Source organism: Bemisia tabaci, chromosome 5 (assembly GCF_918797505.1).
Source record: "Bemisia tabaci chromosome 5, PGI_BMITA_v3".
Taxonomy (NCBI): Eukaryota; Metazoa; Arthropoda; class Insecta; order Hemiptera; family Aleyrodidae; genus Bemisia; species Bemisia tabaci.
Window position 1 is genome coordinate 54,496,210 of NC_092797.1, and position 25,213 is coordinate 54,521,422.

The 25,213-nt window shown below is 41.7% G+C and overlaps 1 protein-coding gene across 1 annotated transcript; it reads right to left on the minus strand.

Moving 5' to 3' along the window:
- LOC140224702 (uncharacterized) lies at positions 1 to 25,213 on the minus strand. Its single transcript, XM_072301016.1, has 6 exons — positions 24,518 to 25,213; positions 24,012 to 24,106; positions 19,539 to 19,676; positions 6,893 to 7,099; positions 5,754 to 5,920; positions 1 to 234 (listed from the first exon to the last, which is right to left on the minus strand). The coding sequence occupies exons 2-6, from the start codon at positions 24,085 to 24,087 to the stop codon at positions 1 to 3; spliced, it is 822 nt and encodes a 273-aa protein (XP_072157117.1). The 5' UTR covers positions 24,088 to 24,106; positions 24,518 to 25,213.

Genomic DNA, 25,213 nt, shown 5'->3' on the forward strand with positions numbered 1-25,213 from the left:
TCAAAAAGCGAGCCCTACTGGCACGCTTAAAACAACTGTGTGAGAACTTGCCTTGAAATTATCTGGACACGCACAGTCCTCTTTCAGGTCCATGAACTTGCAGCATAAGGATTCCTCTAGTTTGATCTGCGTTACAGAGCAATTGAGATTGTTCAAATTGTAAGACACGGGTTTGAAATCCGTCTGCACCAAGACCCAAGTATCTGACCGGAATACGAGCCCTGTACTCAGAGCCTGGAAATGAATTAAAATCAAAATTATATCATCAAATGAAATTAATGTATAAAGACGCAAAATCCAGATATTCAGACAACATCCCAAGGGAGGGTCGTGAACGCCCTGAAACAAAAGGCGCACAGTGGATCGAGTCAATAGGAGAGGTCGAACAACATTTGGAAACTCTAAAAGCTTATAACTCCGTTATGACAAGATATCGAGGTCTTAAAAATGGTCTCACTGGTTTTCTCGTAAAATTTACTTTAAGAAACACCCTTAAAAATTTGAAATTTGACGAAATAAATGTGGAAATTTGCAGTTGTAGTAAATAAAGTCATGTCCAACGTCCTTCATTGACTCGATCCACTGTGAGGCACCCGGATTATCAAATCAAATTGAAACAATGATGGTGAATTTTGCACTTACAAAATTGCAGTTTTGAGAATAAATACTCGCAAAGTTGTAATTTTCCATCATGACTGAAGCTGAAAATCGTCGGGTTGAACAGCATTTTTTTCGCATAGTTTTGGTCTAAAAATGATTAGCGCTAAATCTCTTAGTAATTAATTGACACGGGTGCACAAATTCCGGGTTCTGCTCGTTATTAGAGATATCTTATAGTTAATTTCTTCTCCAGCGCTGAATTTGCCAAAAATATTTAAGCTTGCCAAGATTATTCAAAAATTTAAATTTTTTGGTCTCTTGCAAGTAAACTGAGAACAGAGAAAACAACATTTCGCTAACAAGAACATAAGTTGAATGTTAAAAAAACGTCAAAAATTTGCATCATTTTTTTAAAGAAAAGTGTCCTAATTTTCCTAGTAATTAATAGCAAATCTCTAGACAAATCAAAATATTTGTCATAACTTCTGAAGATACACTGAAAAAAAAAAGAATCTGAAATTTGCCGCCAACAAGTATATTTTCTTAAATCAAGAATTTTGCAGTTTAATAGAAACTACTTTTTCGCTTAACCCAAGCAATATTTTGCTTTTATCAAGCACAAATCAGCTTAAATCAAGACAAAACAAATTCTTGGCGGCCAATTCAAGAATTATCATGCTTGAGCTAAGCACATTTTTTTTTCAGTGTAGCTTCAAAAATCGTGTCTCCATATTTTCTCTTTTTTTAAACTAAGGGAGGATAAATTCTGACTCATTAAAAAAAGGTAAACAGCTTATAGGGTTAAGCGGCTCCATTAGCGGATCCAGCAATTCGTCAACAATGTTATCTCTCCATTTAAGTCTATGAAAATGTATCGAATCTCGGAGAGGTCAGGTACTTCGACAAGAATCGATTATTTGACAGGGATTCAAATGGAGAGAAAACAGCATCACCGACCTGATGAATCCCTCTCTGGCGCCTCACTCTCGAGTGAACTTTTCGTAGGTAGTGACTAGACCGGCATTTATAAGTATTTTTCGTGAGTCAAAATTTTGGTGGTTTATGAAGAGGGAGTCCAGAGTTTCATCCTTTCGGGGGGATCATTATTTGGGTTCCCACTGCAATACTTGAAATCACAATGGGTTCCCATTCAGAGTCAAGATTTGTCCGACTCATGGCGGCGCTTAGTGGATCGAGTCAATGGAAAAAGTTGGCCAAAATTGTATACAGCAAATTAAAGCTTGTAACTCTGTTCATACAACACTGGCGCCTACAAACCTAAGGGGATACTCCAAGCATTGCGCAATGCGTGAAGTATTCCCTTAGGTTTGTAGGCGTCGGTGCGCGTTCCGCTCTGGCCGGCCAGAGCGGACTTTGTACCAAATTGTAACCAATTGTACAAACCAAAATTGTATACAGCAAATAAAAGCTTACAACTCTGCTCATACAAAACTTTGAGGTTTTAAGGGTAGTTCCATTAGTTTTATCGTGAAATTTTCTTATTGAGGCGCCCCTTTAAATTTAAAATGAGAGGAATTAAACATTAAAATTTGCAGTTTTGGTCAAAAGTTTCATGTCCGACCTCTCTGGTTGACTCGATCCACTGTGCGGCGGATACAGCCGCGGGGTTTCGTCACAACGGAGTACGCGCTATTTCCAACAGCTGTATGGATAATCGGAGGTTGCCAAAATTTTCCTGACAGAATATTTACTTTTAAGGAAACATCCGCTTATTTTGGTTTAATTTTCATCTCAACGAGCCATGGTTTTGTTGAAAAAAACTGTGCAAAAATGAATAAAAGAGAGAAATAACCAACAGTAATGCAATTTTTGGGTCTAACCCATAATTTCATCGATCCGTCAGAGACAAATACGTCCAATTTTAAGCGTTTGGTTGCGCGTGCACCACGCTGCAGCACAGTGAAAGCACGAAATATAAAAGAAAAAATTGAAGCACTTTGGAAATCATTTAATTTGACTTGGAACCACCTTAATATTTACAAAGCACACCTAGTATTGTCCTTTAAAACATATTTGTTTTCATCAATTTAAATGAAAATAATCCATGCAGAATGTGTAAACATTTCAAAATCATGAGTTGAAAAACGCTGACTCCTCGAGTTTAAGTTATTTAGCCCAACACAGAGCGGAGCGGCGTGCTGCGTGCGCGGAACGCGCATGGCGCCTACAAACCTAAGTGGATACTTCAAGCATTGCGCAATGCGTGAGGTATTCCCTTAGGTTTGTAGGGGTCAGTGCGCGTTCCGCGCTGGCCGGCTGCCCGTCGCGCCGTTCATTAGAGGAAAAAGTGACTCGATTCAGGCAAAAACCTTCTTGAGCATGCTGTCGAGACGATTTTATTTTGAATCAAGAATAAAATCGCTGTATGATTTCGGGTTTCTGCTCGATGTAAGTGACTTTTCTTTTTATGTAAGCATCTTCTCTTCTAAGGACAAGCATTATTTTCTTTATTGATAAAAAGGAAATCTTCTCGGCAGTAAATTAGGGCATACTTCTGTTGGAATCGATTCACTTTTTCCCGTAATGAAGTTCAAAAAGCATGCGGAACGTTACTGAATACGGAGACTAGGACGTTTTTGACCACCGCTCTCTTTTTGTCATCGACGCTCGATTTAATTTGCAATCAAATGGCATCGATCATGATATGTTTGAGTGCCTTCAATCTCGAATGATACTGTGCAACACCTCCGTGGCGAAATAGTAGCTCAAAGCACCGCCTCAAACACGCCGGCGCCGACGGTTAATGGTTCAATCGCTCCCGGCCAGAAGGAGATTTGACATATGAGAGTCGGGTATGAAAATATTTTTACCTTTTTAGGTTGTTCTTTTGTCAACGTGGGCCTAAGAGAGCGCCAAGCGCCCTCTGGGAGTTGGCCCGCGTAGCGGCCAGGGGGCAAAGTCCCCTAGTAGATTATAATATGTCTAAAATTCTCTGGAAAGATTGAGAGCTTTTACGAATAAGTTCTCCAAAAAATTTGGTTTCCAAACGGCAGCGCGAGCGAGGCGATTTGAAAGCGAAGAATAAGTGTAGAGATGGGGCGTCAAGGTTGCCAGGTTGCACAATGAAAAGTGAGTATTTTACATGAGTTTAAATGAGAAAAAGTGCCGATTTACCAGCACACACTCACACAAATGTAGGGGCGTTAAGGAAAAACACCTTATAAACACTAAGAGTTGGCAAAATTTGTTTTTGAAAATTATTTATTTCTTAGGTTAATCACACATATTTCTCTTTGTAATTTTCAGTTAAACGATATTGAATTGTGCGTGAGATTTTCATTAATACTCAAAGAAAAATACATGCAAATACCCCGGAATATATTATTTGTATCGGCAAAAATTTGGCAACGTATGGATGTTGATACGTCGTTCTTCCTTGGCGAAGTAGCGCGGGCGAAACGCCTGGATGGCGAAGAATACGGTTGGAATTCGATTTGAAAGCGGGGATCGGAAATCGGGATGTGGGTGCCCGAATTGAATGAAAGCTCGAGGGTGCTCGTCGTGTCGACAAAAGGGCTAATTCGGTAGCTCCTTGGGCGTAATTTTATTTTAGGATGAGCCCTTTTATTCATTAAACTCCTTGATTTCCGGGGCTCAAGTGTGAATTGAGATACGCCCTTACGACAGAGAAGCGATGATTTCAGCAGCCGACGCACAGTGGATCGAGGCAGTAGGAGAGGTCGGACAAAATTTGGAAACTTAAAACGCTTATAACTCCGTTTATACAAAACTATGAGCTTCTAAAAGTGGTTCCATTGATTTCCTCGTGAAATTGTCTAGTAGAGACACCCTTTAAAATTTAAAATGTGACTGAATAAACATCGAAATTTTTAGTTTTGGTCAATAATTTCATGTCCGGCCTCTCTAATGACTCAATCCACCGTGCGACGTGGCGCCGCTCAATTCACTGCAATCTTCCACCTCAGGCGTTCCGGGTTCCCGAGGGAAAACAGCATATCTGCAACGGACATGCCGAGCAGAGCTGCTGTTTTTACTTTGGTGCTCTCTGACGTCGATGGCTAAAATCGCATAGTGCGTATCTCAAAATTCTAGCTGGAGCGCAATTCAGCTATGCATTCACGACTGCAAAAATGTGAACGAAAATCGACAAGCCCAGCGTGTATGGAGGCTATTTCCATTTCAATCTTCCGTCACATTCTTACGGCGCAATGATAAAACTATTTCAACTCTCCGGAATGCGTGAGGTAACACGCAGCATTTGAAGGCGTCTTCAAAACAGACAAGTTCCGATACCCGGATTGTCGTTTTGCATAGTTCATATTATTTTGTTTTCATTTCTAACCACTTGTTTATTCTTAATCATTGTATAAAAACCAGCCATTTGCTAAATACAATTCTAGCTGAAGCGCACTTAAGCTATGCATTGATGACTGCAAAAATGTGAACGGAAAACGAAAAGGCCAGCGTGCATGAAGGCTATTTCAATTATAATCTTCCGTTGCATTCTTACGGCGCAATGATACAACTATTTAAACTCTCCGGAATGCATGAGGTATCACGCCGCATTTGAAGGCGTTTTCAAAACAGCCAAGTTTCGATACCTAGATTATCGTTTTGCATAGTTCATATTATTTTGTTATATTCTGTACCACTTGTTTAGTTTTAATCCTCGTATAAAAACCACCCATTTGCTAAATACAATTATTGGAATCCAATTTTGCAATGAGGAACCTGGTCATTGGTCGCCGGGAATCAGATTTGCCTGGCAAGAGATAAAAAGTCATTACGACCAAAATCTCGCAATATTAATGAAAAAACCCATCTCTCTTGCGTATTTTTTCAATTTTTTAAAAACGTTTGTTATGATTATTACCATGAAAAGACACGAAATTAAATTCTTTGACTTGACTGCAATCACATATCACACGTAAGGAGGATTTAGAACACCATGCAAACTTGCTTGTTAATTAAGGGTGAGTTTTCTTACATCTCCCTCTTGACAAACTTGATAGACGGAAAGTCGGAGAGCAAATGCCCGTGGCCACGATCTTTAAAATGCGTGACCTATCGTATGCAAATTATGCCCTCAACATAGGATTTTAAACACTCCTGAATGAACATGAAGAAAGCCCTAAGTATACACTTATAGACTTATACAGGCTGGCTCTTACTGCATTGAAAAGGTCCGGTAGCTCGTTCGAATCGGCGATTATGACGAAATACGACGGCGTTGGTCTGATCGTCTGCAGTTTCCGGATGGAATTTGGCCCCAGCTGATTCAGGACCATCAACCGTAAGGTCGAGTACGCCACTAAGTAATGAAGACTCTGGTCTAGCTCTGTAAAACGACAAAAAATTCACGAGTAAAGTTTTGAAACATTATACATAAAAAACTCATATAATGCTCTTAAAATAAGTATAACAATATATCATAAATAGTATAAGTAGTATACCCCTTGGCCGGTAGGTGGATCAACTCCCAGTGGACGTTTTACGCCCTCAAAAGGCAGCTTCCTCATTCAATTTTGCTGTAAATACTGCTTTTAATACATCGAATCATATACAATTTTAAATTAGAATTCCTTCGAAACATTTATTTGCGATTATTACAGGTGAAAAGCGAGAATTTTTATCACACACTTTAAAACGAAAACGTTTTTGACTGAAATTGGACACTTTTTCGTAGAACTGTCCTTATTAGCGCCTACGAGACCGCAGGGATACTTCCCGCATTGCGCGTTCTCTACGGTGCGCGCCTTACTCGTTGTAAATTCATAATAATATCTTGGTTGCTGGACCTACCGCGGTCAAAACCATTTCCGACCAGTGTGCCTCCCACGCATGCAATCATAGGATCGAGGAATTGTAGAGATTTTGCACCCTTAAATGGTATCTCAGTTTACTGAGAAACCATGGTGATTGAATTGTCACAGTGTGACAATGGAGAGTGACAATTTTCCATAGAATTAATTTTTTTTTTGAGATGTACGCGAAAAATCGGTCATCGCCGGCGGCAACCCGCCTTTATTCAAGATGGTGGCCTTAGCGGACAGCCAATTCCAGTAAACCTGAGTTATATTGTTCTAGTGGCCTATTGCAACATGTTTTCGCAAAAAATCCTTCTACATATTGATTTTCTTATACTGCCTTTTTTGAGAGAGAATTCTACTGGTTTATAAAGAATATTTTACGTTCTGTCCTACCGATACAAATTACGTCCTGTTCCTGCCCTTTTCTTTTCAAGTTCAATTTCATTTATTTCTCAAGAATCCTCTGGCTAAAGATCGTCGCTATAAATGGTGTATTTTACCGATTTCATTTTGAAAAATGAATGCTGCGTCTGTTGCATTGCGAAGCGTCCTAAGATACTGGTCCACAACTTGCACGAAACTTCTGATGGTGAAATCGACAGCCAAGTATGGAACGTCATTGGCAGCACACAAATCGCGGCATTTAGGCCAGCCGGAGTATGTCACGTCCAAAAGGAGGGAGACGCCTTTCTTTAGTGCTTCACAAACTGGAAGTGTCACGAAAAAATAAGTATCAGTTAAAAAAGCATGCATGACTGGAATGTCGAGAAGCAGGATGTGCACCCTGCAGTGTTGCAGAAAAGGGGAGGAAGTACATTTTGAAATGGACGTATTTCTATCAAACAGACCTATGTGGAGGTGAGAAATATGGGGTGTGCTCTTGGAAGCTGCATAAGAAACAATGTAAAAGTGGACGTGATTCCTTTTGAAGAATTGGCAAAGCGGGATAATACATTCTACCAAACAGACCTATGTGGCAACTGAATGCGGAACTCATGAGCCGCGGACATGGCAAGAGAGCGTTGTGGACAGGGCTCATGAGTTTATGCGGAGGCGGGCGGACGGCGGCGGCGGCGGCGGAGGCGGGCGGCTTCGTTGCCGCTGACGTCACTGGCGCACAATTATTCTCATTCACTCTTACGCAAAGAGAACTAACGAGCACACCTCATATTTCTCACCTCCACATAGGTCTGTTTGGTAGAAATACGTCCAAATGAGACTCGAGATACGTAAGAACATATGTGCTAACCGTGGCTCACCACAGAGATACACGTAACGTTTTTTCGTGACACGGTAGAGCTGCGCGCCTTACCCCCTGCGGGGCGATTATTGAAACTGATAGACAAAGCGATAGACAAAGATGACATAGGGGGTATAAAGCAATTCTATTGGTTGAAATGGGTGGTTCTCATCGACTAAGGGGGAAAATGATAGACTAACTGTCGGGTTTCTCATGGGTTGCCGTTACTTAGTCGATTACCTACCTCCTTTGTCCATTGCAACAATCCGTTTCCACCAATAGGATTCCTCCAAATCCCTTTTGTCGTCTTTGTCTATCGCTTTATCTATCAGTTTCAATAATCGGTCCGCTGACAAAAAAAATTACAAAAAAAGCACTATACTTGTAGAGTCTCTTCTAAGATCGACAGACACTAAGCGAATTTTGCGAGAGTATTTGGTCGTCATTGTTGCCAGATTGTGCTGAAAAATCAGCATTTATCCCCCATTTAAACCCATGTAAAAATCCACTTTATATCTTATAACCTGGCAACCTGGGGTCGACTTTTTTGACTATAGATGGGTGGAGTTAGGAGAAAAAACTATCTGCTAAAGTCAAAAACAAAACTCAGTCCCTTGATGAATTTTGACCAACGTTTGCATCCAACAACTTATGTACTGAACTTTCAATTTTTTTAATGTCACCAATGGCATTAACGCATCAAATGCTAAATGTATATTAAATTTCATGAGATTGGGTGCATCGTAGCTAAAATGCAGCATAAGCGATTTCTTTCGCTGAACGTTATGGAGGCTGTAGTCTCCTCAAAAAGCACTTTTGGAAATAATTCCACAACAGATAAAAGTCTTATCTTGACTTGGACGTATTTCTACCGAACAGAACTATGTTCGGGTGAAAACGATGGGGTGTGCTCGTGGTTAGCTGGATAAGACATAATGTAAAAGTGTGCGTGATTCCTTTTGGTGAAATGGAAAAGCGGTATTTTATATTCCCGAAACAGGACTATGTGCCAACTGTATGTGGGACTCATGAGCCGTGGGCATAGGACAAGAGTCTTGTAGACAGGGCTCGTTGAGTTAAGGCGGTAAAGGAAGGAGTTCAGCGGTAACTTCGTCATTACTGACGTCACTGGCGCTTTATAATTCACATTCAATATTACCGCCCGAGAACTAACGAACACACCCCATATTTCCCACCCGTGTTGGCGCCGCTAGCGTCACCAATATTTAGCCTTCATTCCGTCAGCTAGGCAAGCCACCCGCATCTCATGTCGCGCCGCGCGCCTAGTTCCGCCGCGGCCCGCCCGATCGCGCTGCGGGCTCTTTATTCGCCCCTCCGGCTTTCCTTTAAATATTTAAATTATTTTCTTTATTATTTTGTCTGTTTCAATATGTAAAATTGATCTTTGATTACTTCTCTCCATAAATTCTAAATTATAATACTCACCGGCGCCTTCTGTCACAACGTTTCTCAACTTAAACTACGCGTCCGCGCAATTCCTTCGCAAATCTAATTTGACCGGTTGGCCCGTGTGCCGTATCTTAATTATGCTTTACCTACCACTTTATGGTAGCGTCTATGGGTATGATCATTCGCCCCGCATATGTCTTTCATGCGCTGTAACCTTCCTTCTTAAACAGTTACATCTTTTCATTCAATCAAGTGAGTATGTATACTAAATTCACCTTCCTTTCTCTATTAATTCCATTAAAATTAAATTCATATCAAATTCCGGCCTTCTGCCAATAAATAATTCCTTTCGGTCTCTAAATTCATTCGCGTTACTCGTGTCCGGACACGATTGCCTGCGGTCCGAGTGCCGCGGATGAATTCTTCAAAATTTCAATAAAGTAAATGTTCGTCTCTCTCTTTAATTAGCTTCCATCGCGCTACTCGTGACCGGTCACGATTGCCTACGGTCCGGGTGCCGTGGACGACCCTTTCGGCCAATCTCTTTAGAAGACTTTCATTAAACTTTCATTGGTCCTGACCGAACCGGATTTGAACTTCAAAATTACAGTTTCAAAAATACAGTCCACTGCTCTCAAAAATTAGCATCAAAAAACGTGTCTCCTTCTTTCAAATATGGCTCCAAGAAAGGCAAAAGTGCAGGAAGAGCAACTCTCTAGAGTAAACGAGATTCTCATTAGGAACTCATTGCTTTTCAAACGTGTACAAGACACAAATGCACTATCAGAAAATTTGCCGGAAAAACGCGGAATTTTTCTTGCTCGCTGTGAGCATCTTGAAAGTCTGTGGAAGGAACACGAGGAAAATTTTTCCGAACTCGTCCGTCTCTCTTCTCACATTTCGGAGCAGAAGAGAACTGACTTAAAATCTGAGATGGAACAATTTGAGGAGCTCTTTTACGAAGTGAAAGCCAAGTTCAACTCTCTAAAAAGCTCGCATAATGAAAACTCAAATTCAACACGTTTGTCATCTCAAAAATCAGCAGCGTCAGTACGACTTCCGAAAATGGAGTTGCCTCAATTCTCAGGAAAAATTGAGACCTGGAGCTCATTCTTTAACGTTTTTAACGTCACTGTGCACTCTCTGCCGGAATTATCATCAGTACAAAAATTCCAGTACCTCTTAAGCTCACTTCGCGGTGAAGCCCTTGATCTTGTAAAAGGACTTAACATCACAGAACAAAATTACGATGTTGCTTATGAACTCTTATGTAAAAGACTCTTATGTAAAAGGTACCAGTGCGAGAGACGTCACGTTGTCCATCACTTACATGGACTTTTGGATTTGCCTGAAATTTCCAAAACAGAGCATATTCCAACCTTTCTTACGCAATACCGCGAGCATACTCAAGCGCTTGAAGGTCTAGGGTACAAAGAAGAAAATCCTCATCTCCTCGTTGCAGCGTTATTACGCAAAATGAATCACTATTTCAAAAAGCGATTTGAAGACTATCGAGGCAAGGATGTCAAGTTTCCTAAAATTGATGAACTTATTAATTTTCTTGAAAAGGAAACTCTTTTGGTTGAAGAACTTTCTTCCTCAAATCCGAGACCCAAGGCTCAACAGAAAAATGCTCGAGCTCTAGTAGGAACTGGAGCAAATTCTGACTCGAATGAACGAAATCAGAAAAAATCTAATAAAAAGAGTAGTTTGAAAAAACCAAACAACTCATCTAAAGCAAACAATTGGACCGATCCATGCCCACTTTGTAAAGAACCTCACCCAGTTGTCAAATGTGAAGCATTTTTGCAAAAATCGGTCCGAGAGCGCTCTTCAATAGCGCAGCAGCACAGACTCTGCAAAAATTGTCTGCGTTCGCACCCCGTCGACCAGTGCAACTCTACATGGACTTGTCGAGTGTGCCTTAAAGCTCATAATACATTGCTCCATACTGAAAGTTCAGATGCCAAAAACGATGATTCCACTAAACCAGCGACAGTTGTGGCAACAACCGTTGCAGACGCGATCTCTGTTCGTACTACTGTGCTACTAGCCACGGTTAAGGCTCGGATCTCAGGTCATTCGAATCGCAGTATCATGGTCCGCGGAATTCTGGACTCCGGTGCTCAAAGAACGATAATCACAACGCATCTTTCTCAGAAGCTGCATCTCAAATGCTATCCTAAAAGCTCTCCTTTGAGCGGCATTTCAGATGTACCAGTAAATGTACGCGGGAGCACCAAAATAAATGTCTTAACATCTGAAAACCTTCTTGTGACACAGAATCACTCCGTAGATGTTCTTGATGCTATTACAGCTCCACTTCCGTCGCACCCCGTTTCCAGTGAGCTGCGTACTTACGCGCGCAATTTCAAATTGGCGGATCCTGAGTTTCACGTCAAAGGCCCAATCGACATTCTGTTTGGCGCTGATTTAATGCCAACCCTAATTTCTGGGACACCGATTTCTCTTGGCCCTAACATGCCAATGGCCTTGCCTACAGTCTTCGGTGACGCACTTTTTGGTCCAACTCTTGATCAAAGTCATGACTCATCGGTCTCTTTGTTAACAAGCACTGTTCCTTCTATTCAGGAAACTATGGAGCGCTTTTGGCGGTCAGAAGAGCCACCTCAAGCTCAAAAGTTGAGCCCTGCAGAGCTCGCTTGTGAGAAACACTATCAAGAAACGCACACCCGGCTGGAAAATGGTCGTTACAGTGTGCGCCTGCCATTCAAAAATGGAAGTCCTAATTTGGGTAAATCACACCCTCAGGCTTTAAGAAGATTTTATGCCCTAGAGAAAAAGCTCGCCTCAAATCCAAAGCTCAAAACTCTTTATACGGAGTACATGAGAGAGTACGAGCAACTTGGGCACATGAAAAAGGTTGCCACGTTGAATCATTTTGATTTTTCGCAGCCTAATTATTTTTTACCTCATCATCCTGTACTTAAGGATTCTAGCAGTACCACTAAGTGTCGCGTAGTCATGGATGCCAGTATGAAAACTGACAACGGAGAATCCTTGAATTCTCAACTTTTGTGTGGCCCTAAACTGCAAAATGAGCTTGTTGATGTAGTCGCCCGTTTTAGATTTCATCCGATCGTATTAGTTTGTGATATACGCCAAATGTACAGACAAATTAACATGGATGAATCTGATCGAAATTATCAATTAATTTTTTGGCGCGAATCAGAAAATGAACCGATAACTGTGTATCAACTCACAACAGTAACTTTCGGATTCACCAGCTCATCATTTTTAGCGGTCCGCTCAATACATCAATTGGTGACAGATGAAGGTCATAAATTTCCATTGGCAGCGCCAGTACTGCGCAAAAATATTCTAGTTGATGACATCGTAACCTCCGTGAAAACAGTGAACACAGCTGAGTGTCTTTTTCAAGAATTAATCGATTTATGCGGCTTATGTCATTTCTCATTACGAAAAATCGTCAGCAATGCACCTGAAATTTTGGCAAAAATACCTCAGGAAGACCTCGAAAAACCTCTTGATTTCACGGATCCTAATGATCTATCATTCGGCATTTTAGGTCTACGATGGATAAAACCTAAGGATGCTTTATCCTACAAAATTAAAAGTATAATGCCTGCTAACACAAAACGCACAATTTTATCAGTCATAGCTCGAATTTATGACCCGTGCGGCTTTTTAGCCCCAACTAGTCTATGGCGTAAAACTTTCATGAAAATCATCTGGACTAAAGGGCTCGACTGGGACGAACCGGTTCCCTCAGAAACTCTGTGCCTGTGGAACCAATTCACCACAGAATTGCCACTCTTTGAGAATATTCTCATCGATGGACTTCTCGTGTCAGAAAATTGCACTTCTATAGAGCTTTGCGGATTCTGCGATGGTTCAGAAAAAGGATTTGCTGCCGTAATCTACATCAGAAGTAATACAGACTCAAAAGTGCGATTATTCATGGCAAAAAACAGAGTTTCGCCCCTCAAAACCTTAAGCATACCTCGATTAGAGCTCAACGGAGCTCACCTCTTGTCAAAACTTTTGGCCTATGCAAAATCAATTTTATTAGAAGACTTCGAGATTGCAGAAACCCACGCCTTCACGGACTCCACCGTAGCCCTGGGTTGGATCCAAACTCCAGCTTATCGCCTCAAGACCTACGAGGGGAACAGAGTTGCGGAGATTCAAGAAAACGTATCACCAGAGTCCTGGAGACATGTGCCATCAGAAGAGAACGCTGCAGACTGTGCGTCTAGAGGTTTGCTGCCAGCAGAGCTGATGAACGCTGAAATGTGGTGGTCCGGCCCAAAATGGCTCAGCGGACCAAAGTCAGAATGGCCTATCTCTAGAAAGAACCCAACTAAACGGGAGGATGAATTCATCAAAGGTGCTATGAAACCAGAATCAGCGACCAGTCTTCACCTCAACGAGAAACCCGCAACCTGGGATTTCTTCCAGCGCTTCTCCTGGTGGCCTTCTCTGAAACGCGTGATGGCCTACATACTACGTTTTGTCAACAACATCAGAGCAAGAAAAATTGATAGCTCTCTGTCAAATCTGCATGGACCCTTATCACTTGAGGAGATTGCAGCAGCTCAAAACAAAATTTGCACGCTGGTGCAAAAGGAAGCCTTCGCTGAGGACCTCAAGAACCTCCGCAAAGGCAAGGAATGCAGTGATCAAATACAACGACTTTGTCCATTCCTGGACACTCAAGGACTCATGCGAGCGGGTGGCCGACTTCAAAAAGCCTCTATCGATTATAAGGCTCGCCATCCCATTTTAATGCCTAAAAATCATCCAGTCACGATTTGCATTATCAATCATTATCATGAGACGCATCTTCATGCCGGTCCTTCTCTATTAATGTCAATTCTGAATCAAGAATTTTGGATTTTGTCTGCGAGGTCTATCATTAGGTCTTGCCTGCTCAAGTGCATACCTTGTTTCAAACTCAAGGCAAAGCCAGTCAATCAGTTGATGGGCAATTTGCCGGTCAACAGAGTCACCGCAAATCGTGCTTTTTTATGCACAGGCATGGACTTCGGCGGACCCATCCAAACCCGCACGTCGACATTAAGAAATTCGAAAGTGGTGAAAACGTACATATGTGTATTTGTCTGCTTCTCTACAAAAGCAGTACACATTGAAACCACATCGGATCTCACCACTAACTCCTTCATTGCTGCGCTCACACGGTTTATTTGCCGTAGAGGGAAGCCTTCAGACCTCTGGAGTGACTGCGGCTCCAATTTTTTAGGAGCTTCAAACGAATTACAGAAAATCACCAGAGAATTTTTTAATGCTCCTCAAAACCTCGACATCATCAATCGCTTCTCCATCGCTAATTCAATCAAATTCCACAACAATCCCCCTGCAGCTCCAGAACAAGGAGGCCTATGGGAAGGTGCCATCAAGAGCGTCAAGACGCATCTAAAGCGAGTAGTTGGAACGCATTTGCTCACGAGGGAAGAATTTGACACGTTAATGTCAAAAATTGAAGCCATGCTGAACTCACGGCCCCTCACTCCACTGAGCCAAGATCCATCCGAAATTGACGTTCTGACTCCCGGTCACTTCCTAATCGGAACCAGACTCACAGCCCTACCGGAGCGCCCTCTCTTGGACATCAGCAACAACCGCCTGAAACGCTGGGAAACGGTGCAAGCTTTCTCTCAAAGAGTATGGAAGCGATGGTACCTTGAGTACTTGACAAAGCTGCAGCAACGTGAAAAATGGACGAAGAATCAGCCAAATTTGAAAGTTGGAGATCTCGTGTTGTTGATGGAGCCTAATGCGCCACCCCTCCAGTGGCCTTTAGCGCGAGTAAGCAAGGTCTGTCCGGGTAAAGACAACCTCGTGCGCGTCGCAGAGGTTAAGACGGAAAAATCGACTTTCACACGGCCAGTATCCAAGCTGTGCCCTCTCCCGATGGAGTAATCAATCGGAAATCTAAAACCCTTTTTTTATAATTTCTACTCTATCTGCTACGTTTCTTTACCATATTTTTTTGCCATATCCTTAATCATTTTCCTTTTTCAAGGTTGAGTTATCTCTTTCTCACCTTAAAGAAATTTTTCATTTTTTTCCTCTCTTTTTAGAGCACAATTTTTTATTTTCTTTGTTCTTAGATGGATATCTTGGACTTTGATATGGAGCTTGAGCTCCTCCAGCTTGAGAAGCTCTCCTCTGTTCCTAGGTGCCTCAGCCCTCTACCTGAGGAGCCTCCTCAAAACGTTTGTCGGATTCAAACTCGGCCAATAAAGCTCAATTTCAAGATTCCAAAAAAATCTTCTGGAAAAGAAGATTTTGTGCCTCCATCTCCAATGGAGCGAGAGCCGCTTGCGTCGTTGCCAAGCCACTCCGCTCAGATCAATTCCTGAAAAAAACAGCAGCCTCCAGCTCGGCACGCAAGGCTGAGTCCAAAGCCTCCTCAAGCTGTGCCCTCACCATCTAAAAAGCAGGTCCCAGCTGAGTCCTGCAAACTACCGCGGGATATCAAGTCCGCAATGTGCGCTCGCCCTGTTCTGCGCAGTAACTCTCCTCCACGCCCGTCAACTCCTGACTTATGCGACGGTGACGAAATCCTAGATTTGGACCCAGTCGACTGGGACCTAGAGATGTGTCCGTCTCCAGAACCAATTTCTATCCCAGAGCCCGACTCCCATCTTGTCCCTCAGGAAAATCCCACGGAGGATTATTTAACCTTTACCCATCAGCTGGACATTCGGGACAGAGACGTCAACCGCTACGAGCGTTTCTTGGCCACTAGGCAATTGGCCGCCGGCTTCAATCGCCATACTCCCGGGTTTACCCGTAGAGCTCTTCCATCCAGACGGCGTATCAAATCCGCCAAACGTGCCGCCAATTGGAAGAATCAGCACGCCTAAATTTCTTTCAAGTGTAATTTTTTTCAATTCTGTCATTAATAATTTTTTTCTACATTTTTCGGACTTTTTTAAAGTAAATCATCAAATTCAACCTTTTAAATTTTTTCTTCTTATTGAAACACCCCAGTATTTCAATGGGGGCCGGTATGTTGGCGCCGCTAGCGTCACCAATATTTAGCCTTCATTCCGTCAGCTAGGCAAGCCACCCGCATCTCATGTCGCGCCGCGCGCCTAGTTCCGCCGCGGCCCGCCCGATCGCGCTGCGGGCTCTTTATTCGCCCCTCCGGCTTTCCTTTAAATATTTAAATTCTTTTCTTTATTATTTTGTCTGTTTCAATATGTAAAATTCATCTTTGATTACTTCTCTCCATAAATTCTAAATTATAATACTCACCGGCGCCTTCTGTCACAACGTTTCTCAACTTAAACTACGCGTCCGCGCAATTCCTTCGCAAATCTAGTTTGACCGGTTGGCCCGTGTGCCGTATCTTAATTATGCTTTACCTACCACTTTATGGTAGCGTCTATGGGTATGATCATTCGCCCCGCATACGTCTTTCATGCGCTGTAACCTTCCTTCTTAAACAGTTACGTCTTTTCATTCAATCAAGCGAGTATGTATTCTAAATTCACCTTCCTTTCTCTATTAATTCCATTAAAATTAAATTCATATCAAATTCCGGCCTTCTGCCAATAAATAATTCCTTTCGGTCTCTAAATTCATTCGCGTTACTCGTGTCCGGACACGATTGCCTGCGGTCCGAGTGCCGCGGATGAATTCTTCAAAATTTCAATAAAGTAAATGTTCGTCTCTCTCTTTAATTAGCTTCCATCGCGCTACTCGTGACCGGTCACGATTGCCTACGGTCCGGGTGCCGTGGACGACCCTATCGGCCAATCTCTTTAGAAGACTTTCATTAAACTTTCAACCCGAATATAATTCTGTTTGATAGAAATACGTCTACTTTATGAAAAAGCACCTGCAATCTGGTGGCTTAACTTTGGATCACCGAGTATTGTAAGAAAAATTGCATTCATGCACAAACTGCTTCGGTAGCTTTTTGTAAGCTGGGGGCTCGTTTCTAAGAAAAGCAAATGTACTTCCATTCTCATTTTTATTTGCTGAATTTTCTCCGTCCAATAGAATCCCTTCCCCGAATGACGTCACATTGCGTGAGGATAGACCTTGTCTACACCTGTCTCGAATCCGCCCAAGCGATGAATTATACATTCCTATTTTTCTTCAGATTAGCTTTTAAAATGCACGCATTACCCTCCGCATTACGTCTGCGGCCACGGCATCCGGTGAATAATATTTGGACCACAGTAAGCAGAAAAAAACCAAGCCACACTAGCTATTGCCAAATTTAATTCAGCAATTTAATTTTTTCAATGAAAACGGTATGCGGATTTTTGTGCAAATTCCATTGAATTTTCTGCAAAGTACTAAGTAAATTCCTTAAAATTTCCAAAAGGAGTCCCCTTAAGCGTTCTCTTGTAAAACAAATTAAAATGCCCTGTTAAATGTGGCAACAGCCGATGTGGCTTGGTTCCTTTCTGCGAATCGCGGTCCATTTTTCCGCCACTTCTCGCATTGTGCGCCGCAGAAAATATAATTTGCATCGCTCGGGCGTTATGAACGCGTGACTGCGCAACATCGGCGAAGCGCTGAGGGCACCTGGAATTTCACGTCTCGTGAGTCCAATATCGTATCGAGCTTTTGATCGGGTTTGCGAACCGCGAAAGAAGGCGTTTTCTTCGAGGAAGGACTTATAATTACTAGCCGTTCTGGACGCGCTTTGCGCGTCCGTCCCACTTTTAGCACTTTTCCCAATTCAAAACCATGTAAAATATTCACATTTATCGCACAATCTGGCAACCTCCCGAGTGAAATAGAAAAAGGTGGAATCGCTGAAAGTCTGAATCCTTCGAAGTTTATATTAATGATAATGATGATGTAAGGGACTGGAAAATTCCTAAATTAGAAATGTGCCCTTCAAAGCTGAAGCTGCACTTTTCATCAACTAAGTATGCTTCGTAAAAGGCGTTCCTGGAGAAATTTAATAACGGGATAGCACGCGTGACCGGGTGATGCTGTGCAATCAGATAATTAACAAACCTCGTAAATGTAATAAACTGTGACTGACCAGCGGCGGATCTAGATAGTGAGTTGCAGCGGGGCCATTTGAGTGGGGGGTCAAATTTTCAACAAAAAAATGCTGCAATTAAAGTTTTTTCTAGAGTACGTTCGTGCAGATTCCTTTGAAAATGTTGATGACTTTGCTTTCTACTATGCAGAAAATTCACCGAAATTCGCACAAAAATCCGCTCAACCGTTTTCATGTAAAAAATTAAATTGCCCAATTAAATATGGCAATTGCTGATGTGACTTGGTTCCTTCCTGCTTAACGCTTTCCATTTGAAAGTTAACGTTTGAAAATTGACGAATAATACGTCTTTATAAGAAAAATTATATTGATATATGGTCTATTCATTTCTGCGGCACTGAGTCACCTTGGAACATAACAAACTCACCTGGTCACTTGTTTCCCCAGAGCGATTATTAATCTGACAAATCAGATTATATTTTGAGCAAACTTAACTAATTATATATTTTTCAAATTTCAAAAAGAAGAGACACCCAAGCGAGCGTTGATGACGGCGCAGAGATACAACTATTCGCGCTTGATGGATGTCCGTGCTGCATCTACAAAATTGAAGGCGCGATGACGAGAGTGGACTTAAAAGTTCTCCACTCTACGCTGCCAACGCGGTGTCGCTCGGATTCGAAAACAAATTTAACAAACAAGGCCAGATTATGTCTTTCCCATCCTCGGATATATTGCTAACTTATCCCTTGAAGCACCAATACAAATGGACTACATTTTGCAATTTCGAACTATAAATTCTGGCCCGGTTTAAAAAGAACGTATGTGCCATTAGTTTTTCTGTGCAAGAAGTGTTTCCTAAGAAGAGCCAGAGTTTATAGTTCCAAATTGCAAAATGCAGTCCAAATAAGAGAAACGAAAACAATCTAAATACAAGAAAAAGAACATGGGAAAGGGCGCGCGTTGATGACGGCGCAGAGATACAACTATTTGTGCTTGATGGATGTCCGTGCTGCATTTGAAAAAATTGAAGGCGCGATGACACGGAGACGTGAACTTAGAAGTTTTCCACTCTACGTTGGTAATGAGGTGTGCCCGAATACGCCTCTCCTCATCTCTAACTGTAAGTACACTCTATTTTTTCATTTTTACATCTGATTCTGCTTCTCAATGTATTAGTAGACCTGTATCAAAATCTCGTGAAGCTATAGTTGAGAGTCCACCTCCATATTAAGTCAAACTCTCGATGCACCGTCAGGAAGCAATCGGGTCCGCCATTTTGTGGGGGGACTTCAAGACTAAAACCACGTGGCAAAGCTACTAATGTATTTTTTCCTTTCGTGTTCAGTTCACTCAGTAGTGTCCACACAAATGCGAAATTCATCAATTTTCAGACACCTGCAAATTCTCTATTGCCTGATGATAGAGAAAACACTGTCCTATCATAGATACTGCTTCCGCTGGCTTCGCACGGATCCTGTTTAAATTTCGTGGAACTAATACGGATACTTACGTTTCTTATAACTGGCCTCTTCGTTCATGCGATCCACATCCAGTGACGTCACAGCAAGCTCAATATCCCCTCTCGAGGATCGAAGCCCTCCTTTGAAAGCCGACTCCTTCGGTCCAGACTCTTGCTCTGTCAGGATAACTGCGAACAGGATAAAGAGACTATCGGTGACAGTTCCTGGAAGTTGGTTACACTGAACGTTTCGTCCATGTATATCCGTGTTGAAAATCAATATTCATCGAGGTGGGCTGCCTCACTTAAACACAGCAGTGGCGTAGCGTGCTTTGCGATATAGGTGTTCGCTGCGAACACCCTGATTATCGATCCTTTTCCATAGGTTTAAATGGCAGATCAATCGATATATCCCAAAAATTAAAGTGCTTTGGAATCCACTAAAGACTAGGAACCACCTTAATATTTACAAAACACACCTTATATTGGCTTGTCCTTTCATACACATTTTTCTTCATCAATATAAATGAGAATAATTCATGCAGAGTGTGCGAACATTTCAAAATCATGAGTTGAAAAACGCTTACTCCACGAGATTAAATATTAGAGCCTCACACAGAGCGAAGTGACATACTGGCAGCGCGGAACGCGCACTGGCGCCTACAAACCTAAGGGGATACTTCACGCATTGCGCAAAGCGTGAAGTAACCACTTAGGTTTGTAGGCGCCAATGCCCGCCGCCGAGCCGCAGCGTGCCACGGCGGCGCCTCAAGCAACTCTTTCACAACAGAGGTGTTGCACAGTATCCTACGAAATTGAAGGCGGTCCACCATATTAAGAATGACACGCATCCATTAAGAGTACAGCGCTTTCTTTGCAAAATAAATCGATGTATCGCAAATCACGCCACACCACTGAAACACGGTGCTCCCATTCCAAGTTCGTCAAAAGTTCCGGGATTCGAAACTTTTTTATTCCGATTTCACCCACTTTATGCCCGTCAAAAGTCCCAGGATTCTTTTCAGATTTTTTCAAAATTTCCGAGAAAGCCCCGAATATTCAAAATATTCAAAGCATTCCGGGAATTTCAACATTTCCGGATTTTTTTTTGGAAAATCTCAATAGTTCCGGAATTCGGCACTAGTTCCGGGAAATGGAAGCTTAATTTGGCTTTAATTGGCTTAAACAGCCAAGTTTATATCATAGAATTATTATTGAGAAAAATAAGTGGAGCCAACTGTCAAAGATACTTATAAAATTGAAGTTGACAAACGGACACCAAATTCATCAACAAAAATCCTCTTCGCTGTGTCTGAAAAGTTCTACTGCTGTTACTTTATTTATTTTTATGATCCAGAGTCTACAATATTGAAAACGGATATTCACGGTGCAAACTACGTATCTCGGTTTGCAACGTTGCAGACTTTCTGTCGTCATTCATTTTATAAATGATGAGCTTCACAAAGGCAATTCTAAAAAGCTTCATTCGCAATCTCTCTTCTCTGTGCGAAGCGAATTGTTAAAACAAACTTCGAGGCGCGTGATATTGATTGGTTCCTCTTTAGAGGGAACAAAGTAGAAGCGAAAATTTTTAAACACAGGACGAGAGGTGCGTGGTTTGTGAGTTCAAACGTCGATTTAAGATTTCTCATCTGAGACATCAATTTGATCCCTTCTCGAGAATTAAATCCTTCATTTTATGTATTTAAAGAGTTGACCGGGTTTTATAAAGTTTCTTTCTGCGATTTTATTTGACTCTTTTCAAAATCAAATGAATGGAATCATCTGACAATAATTTGGACGTATTTCTACCAAACAGACCTATGTGCAGGTGAGAAATATGGGGTGTGCTCGTCGAAGCTGCATTAGAAGCAATGTGGTCAGTGGACGTGATTCCTTTTGTTGAATTGGAAAAGCGGGATTTTACATTCTATCAAAGAGACCTATGTGCCAACGGAATGCGGAACTCATGAGCCGCGGGCATGGCAAGAGAGCCTTGTGGACAGGGCTAATGAGTTAAAGCGACGACGATCTCCCCGTCGCTCGAGTGCGCACTATCATTGCCGCTGACGTCACTGGCGCTTTGTTATTCTCATTCACTCTTACGGCCAGAGAACTAACGAGCACACCCCATATTTCTCACCTCCACATAGGTCTGTTTGGTAGAAATACGTCCATTTCTAACTTTTGATGCTCACTTTCCTTGTGTTTGTGTTTTTCATCCTGAAGATTGTGTTCGAAAGCACCGAAGTGAATTCAAGATTAGGATAAACTATTAAACCACCTGGATCCGTGTTTTGGTTTTTCTTTTCCTTTTTCCTTTTTATATCATAGTAACAGCACGGACGTGGACCTGTTGCAAAGCGTGGGAATCTGCGAATTGATAACTGATTCTAATGGCAAAGTTTACGAAAAGAATGATGACGCTATTAAGAGCTTTTGAAATCACCTCCCTAACTAAAAAAAGCTACTTTTGGAACCAACCCATTTAAAACGGTCATTTTTAAGAGGGAACGGACTCAGTACACTCGTGAAGTGACGGTACATGACAAACCTGGTCTCTGCATCGTCTACAATGTATTTCTTCATAAGGAATTGACAGCCGCTCAATTCGGATACGCCCCTAAAGTCGGATTTTCAAAACGGCCCTTTTTACGCAGGAATGGATCCAGTGCACTCGTGACGTCACAGTACATGACAAACCTGGCCTCTTCATCGTTTACAATGTATTTCTCCATTAAAAATTGACAGCCACTTCATGGAGAGACCAGGTTTGTCATGTACTGTGATTTCACGAGTGTACCGCATCCATTCCCGCGTAAAAGTGACCGTTTTGAAAATCCGAATTTCGGGACATTAAGTTGATTTTTTAGGGGTTTTCTGTGGTCAAAAAGCTCTGGGAAAATTTCTGTGGCATCAGGATCCTTAGTTCTTTCGACACAGGTAACAGAACAATCGTACAACAAACTGTTTGTTATATGGATCTCGTTTAGCAGAAAGGAATCCAAGCCACATCGGCTATTGCCAAATTTAACCATGGGCAATTTAATTGTTTACAAGATGACGTTCGTGCGTATTCCTTTGAAAATTCGAGGGAATTTGCCTCGCAATATGCAGAAAATTTACTGAAATTTACACCAAAATCTGCACAATCGTTCACTGTAAAAAAGTCGCTTGAATCTAGAGTCCAGACTCTTGAAAACATTGACAATAAAAAATACTCTTGATTTCAATCGGACTTTTTGCCTGAATCAAACGAGAAGATTTTTTCCCAGTGTTTTCATATGATTAACAAAACTCGTAAATTTGGCATCAGCTGATGTGGCTTGGTTCCTTTCTGCTTAACGTGGCCCATAAAGTAACAAAAGCTCATTTTGTCGAACGTATTCGTGACTACCGTGTATTTTCCCCTCGAAGGACCTAGCGAGGAAACCTGGCAGGTGTGAGACAAAAATCTCTCGTTGATCGCGTTATGTGAGATGGAAAGCTGTCAAGGCTGAGGATATAAATATGAGGATGATGATGATACCCGTCTTATCTTGCGGGACTCGCGGATGAAAGTTGGAGCGTAGCACGTGTGAAACTCGGAGCAACTTCCTCTGCCTGGGCTTGAGCCCCACGTGAACACATTCCCGAGTTTCTCGCCTCAACTTCCACCGACAAAACAAAGGTTTCCTTCGATTCTCTCGCAACCGGTGCCGTGACTCCCGGAATTGACGTTGGCGTTTATCACGCTAAATCTTGTTTTCGTATCGTTGAAATAATAGCCGAGGAGTTTATTTACAAGTGCGCAGTACCATCCTGTCACCTTTGTATTCACACATACAATTTTTAAATTCAACAATGTATTACTTAGACCACATTTGCAACAAGGAACCACTATTTTTGGCTCATTTTAGAAACAACATGCATGCCATTGGTCTCCCTCTGAAGGAAGGTACTTTTATGGTGGAGCCAGAGACGGTGGTTCTTCATTGCAAATGTAATCCACTTATCTCAAGTTCATACTGGAAAAAAAACACATTGGATCTAGAGTCCAGACTCTTAAAAACATCGACAAGAAGAAATACTCTTGATTCCATCGGATTTTTGCTTAAATCAAGAACCAAGCCTCTTAATTTGAGCGGATTACTTTTTGAATTAAGCAAAAATCTGATTAAATCAAGAGTATTTCTTCTTGTCAATGTTTTCCAGAGTCTGGACTCTAGATCCAAAGTGATTTTTTTCCAGTGCACATACATTGAAAATGTGATTTTGGTGCGTATACAATTGTGTGCATCTCTGGAATTTTCGGATGTATCGCGCAATTTTCAGCATCGACAAGAATACCAAACGCAACAATTCGTCGCTTTTTCGAGAGAGAAACGTAATTCTCTCCCGAGGTTGCAAAATTAACAAATTGTGCATCCCCCTCTCCCCCGAAAATTTTGCTCCTTTCGGCGTGTGTTGCGAGGACAGATCAGACAAATAAAAAATTAAATTATTGAATTGTGAGAATAGAAAAAAGTTTGTTAAATGACTTACCGATTTTATAGATATCAGCAGCCTCTACTCTAGCTAGTAAAAAAACGATGACCCACGTGACTAGAGAACGACTCATTCTTCCCTGAGACCCGAACCTAAGGAAGTTAATGTTAAGATAAGATAGGTAATTTCTACAATACAGAGGATATTTATTTGCTCATTCTAAAAATTTAGGGCTAAATTGCGGAAATGAATGAGTAGGTAACCCATTTTCGTCCCAATAGAGCTAATGCTGAATGAAACACCACCAGTTTGAGTTTTATATTGAATGGTCCAACTAGAATCACTCTAAATACACTAAACGTCACTGTGCTAAAGTGATACGTTGCTAATAAAACTGAAGGAGGAATTTGGTAGCCTGAAATGCAGGTAGGTAGCTATGTTTATTCTTACTATTATCATCAAGAGAATCCATACTGAAACTCGACGACAAAACCTGATGTGGTCTATCCTGGAAATGACCTACATTAATGATGAAGACAATTATTGGAAAATCGTTCACTCACCCGTGGTCATGTGATGAGTTTTTCGTCTTATCCTGAGGGCAGTGCCGAGAGCTCCATTGAAAAATCGGCGTAGTTAATTTTAAGAGCACATTTGATGACACTGTCCAGTTCAAAAAAAGTGTATAACCACTCGTTACCACTAGCAGGAAGTATACGACTGAAGTCTTAAGACTTCCTTATTCTTGATTGTCAATATTTTAGAATTCTTCAGAAAAACCTGCACGAAATAAGAGGTATGCTCTACGCCGTTTCATCTCGTTGATTAAGGCAGCGTGGGTCTGTTTACGAGCAGGCTGGATATTTTATACGACCCCAAGACCGCGAGCGCCGCAATTGGCCCAACGATGGGGCTCACCGATAACCCAGAATGAAAGGGAATATCTAATAAAGGTGGAGTTGCCTCACTCTATGCCAAATGGGGCGAACGTGCGAGATGCGAGGGTATTCCGAGTACATTTCCGTCATTGATAACTCACTGAACGGAAATCGATGCCTCATGTTTGAAAACCCGTAACTGAATGACAGCTTTTCAAAACCGTCCGTACTTTCTCTGGGTGGTTTCACGATAACTGGAATAGTTTTGTCGCCATAACAGATAACACATTTTTCGGTCATATTTTTAGTCGAAATGATACTCCCTCAATTTTTTCGCATTAATCTTCAAAGTGTTACGTATTATAACGCTTTCTAATGATT

What these genes read in the sequence shown, in the direction of transcription:
- LOC140224702 (XM_072301016.1), bottom strand. Translation starts at nt 24,087, where the DNA reads ATGAGTCGTTCTCTAGTCACGTGGGTCATCGTTTTTTTACTAGCTAGA. An exon ending in TGCTGATATCTATAAAATCG is followed by an intron (nt 19,677 to 24,011) that starts GTAAGTCATTTA and finishes TCCTGTTCGCAG; the next exon opens with TTATCCTGACAGAGCAAGAG. An exon ending in CATTTTTCAAAATGAAATCG is followed by an intron (nt 5,921 to 6,892) that starts GTAAAATACACC and finishes GTCGTTTTACAG; the next exon opens with AGCTAGACCAGAGTCTTCAT.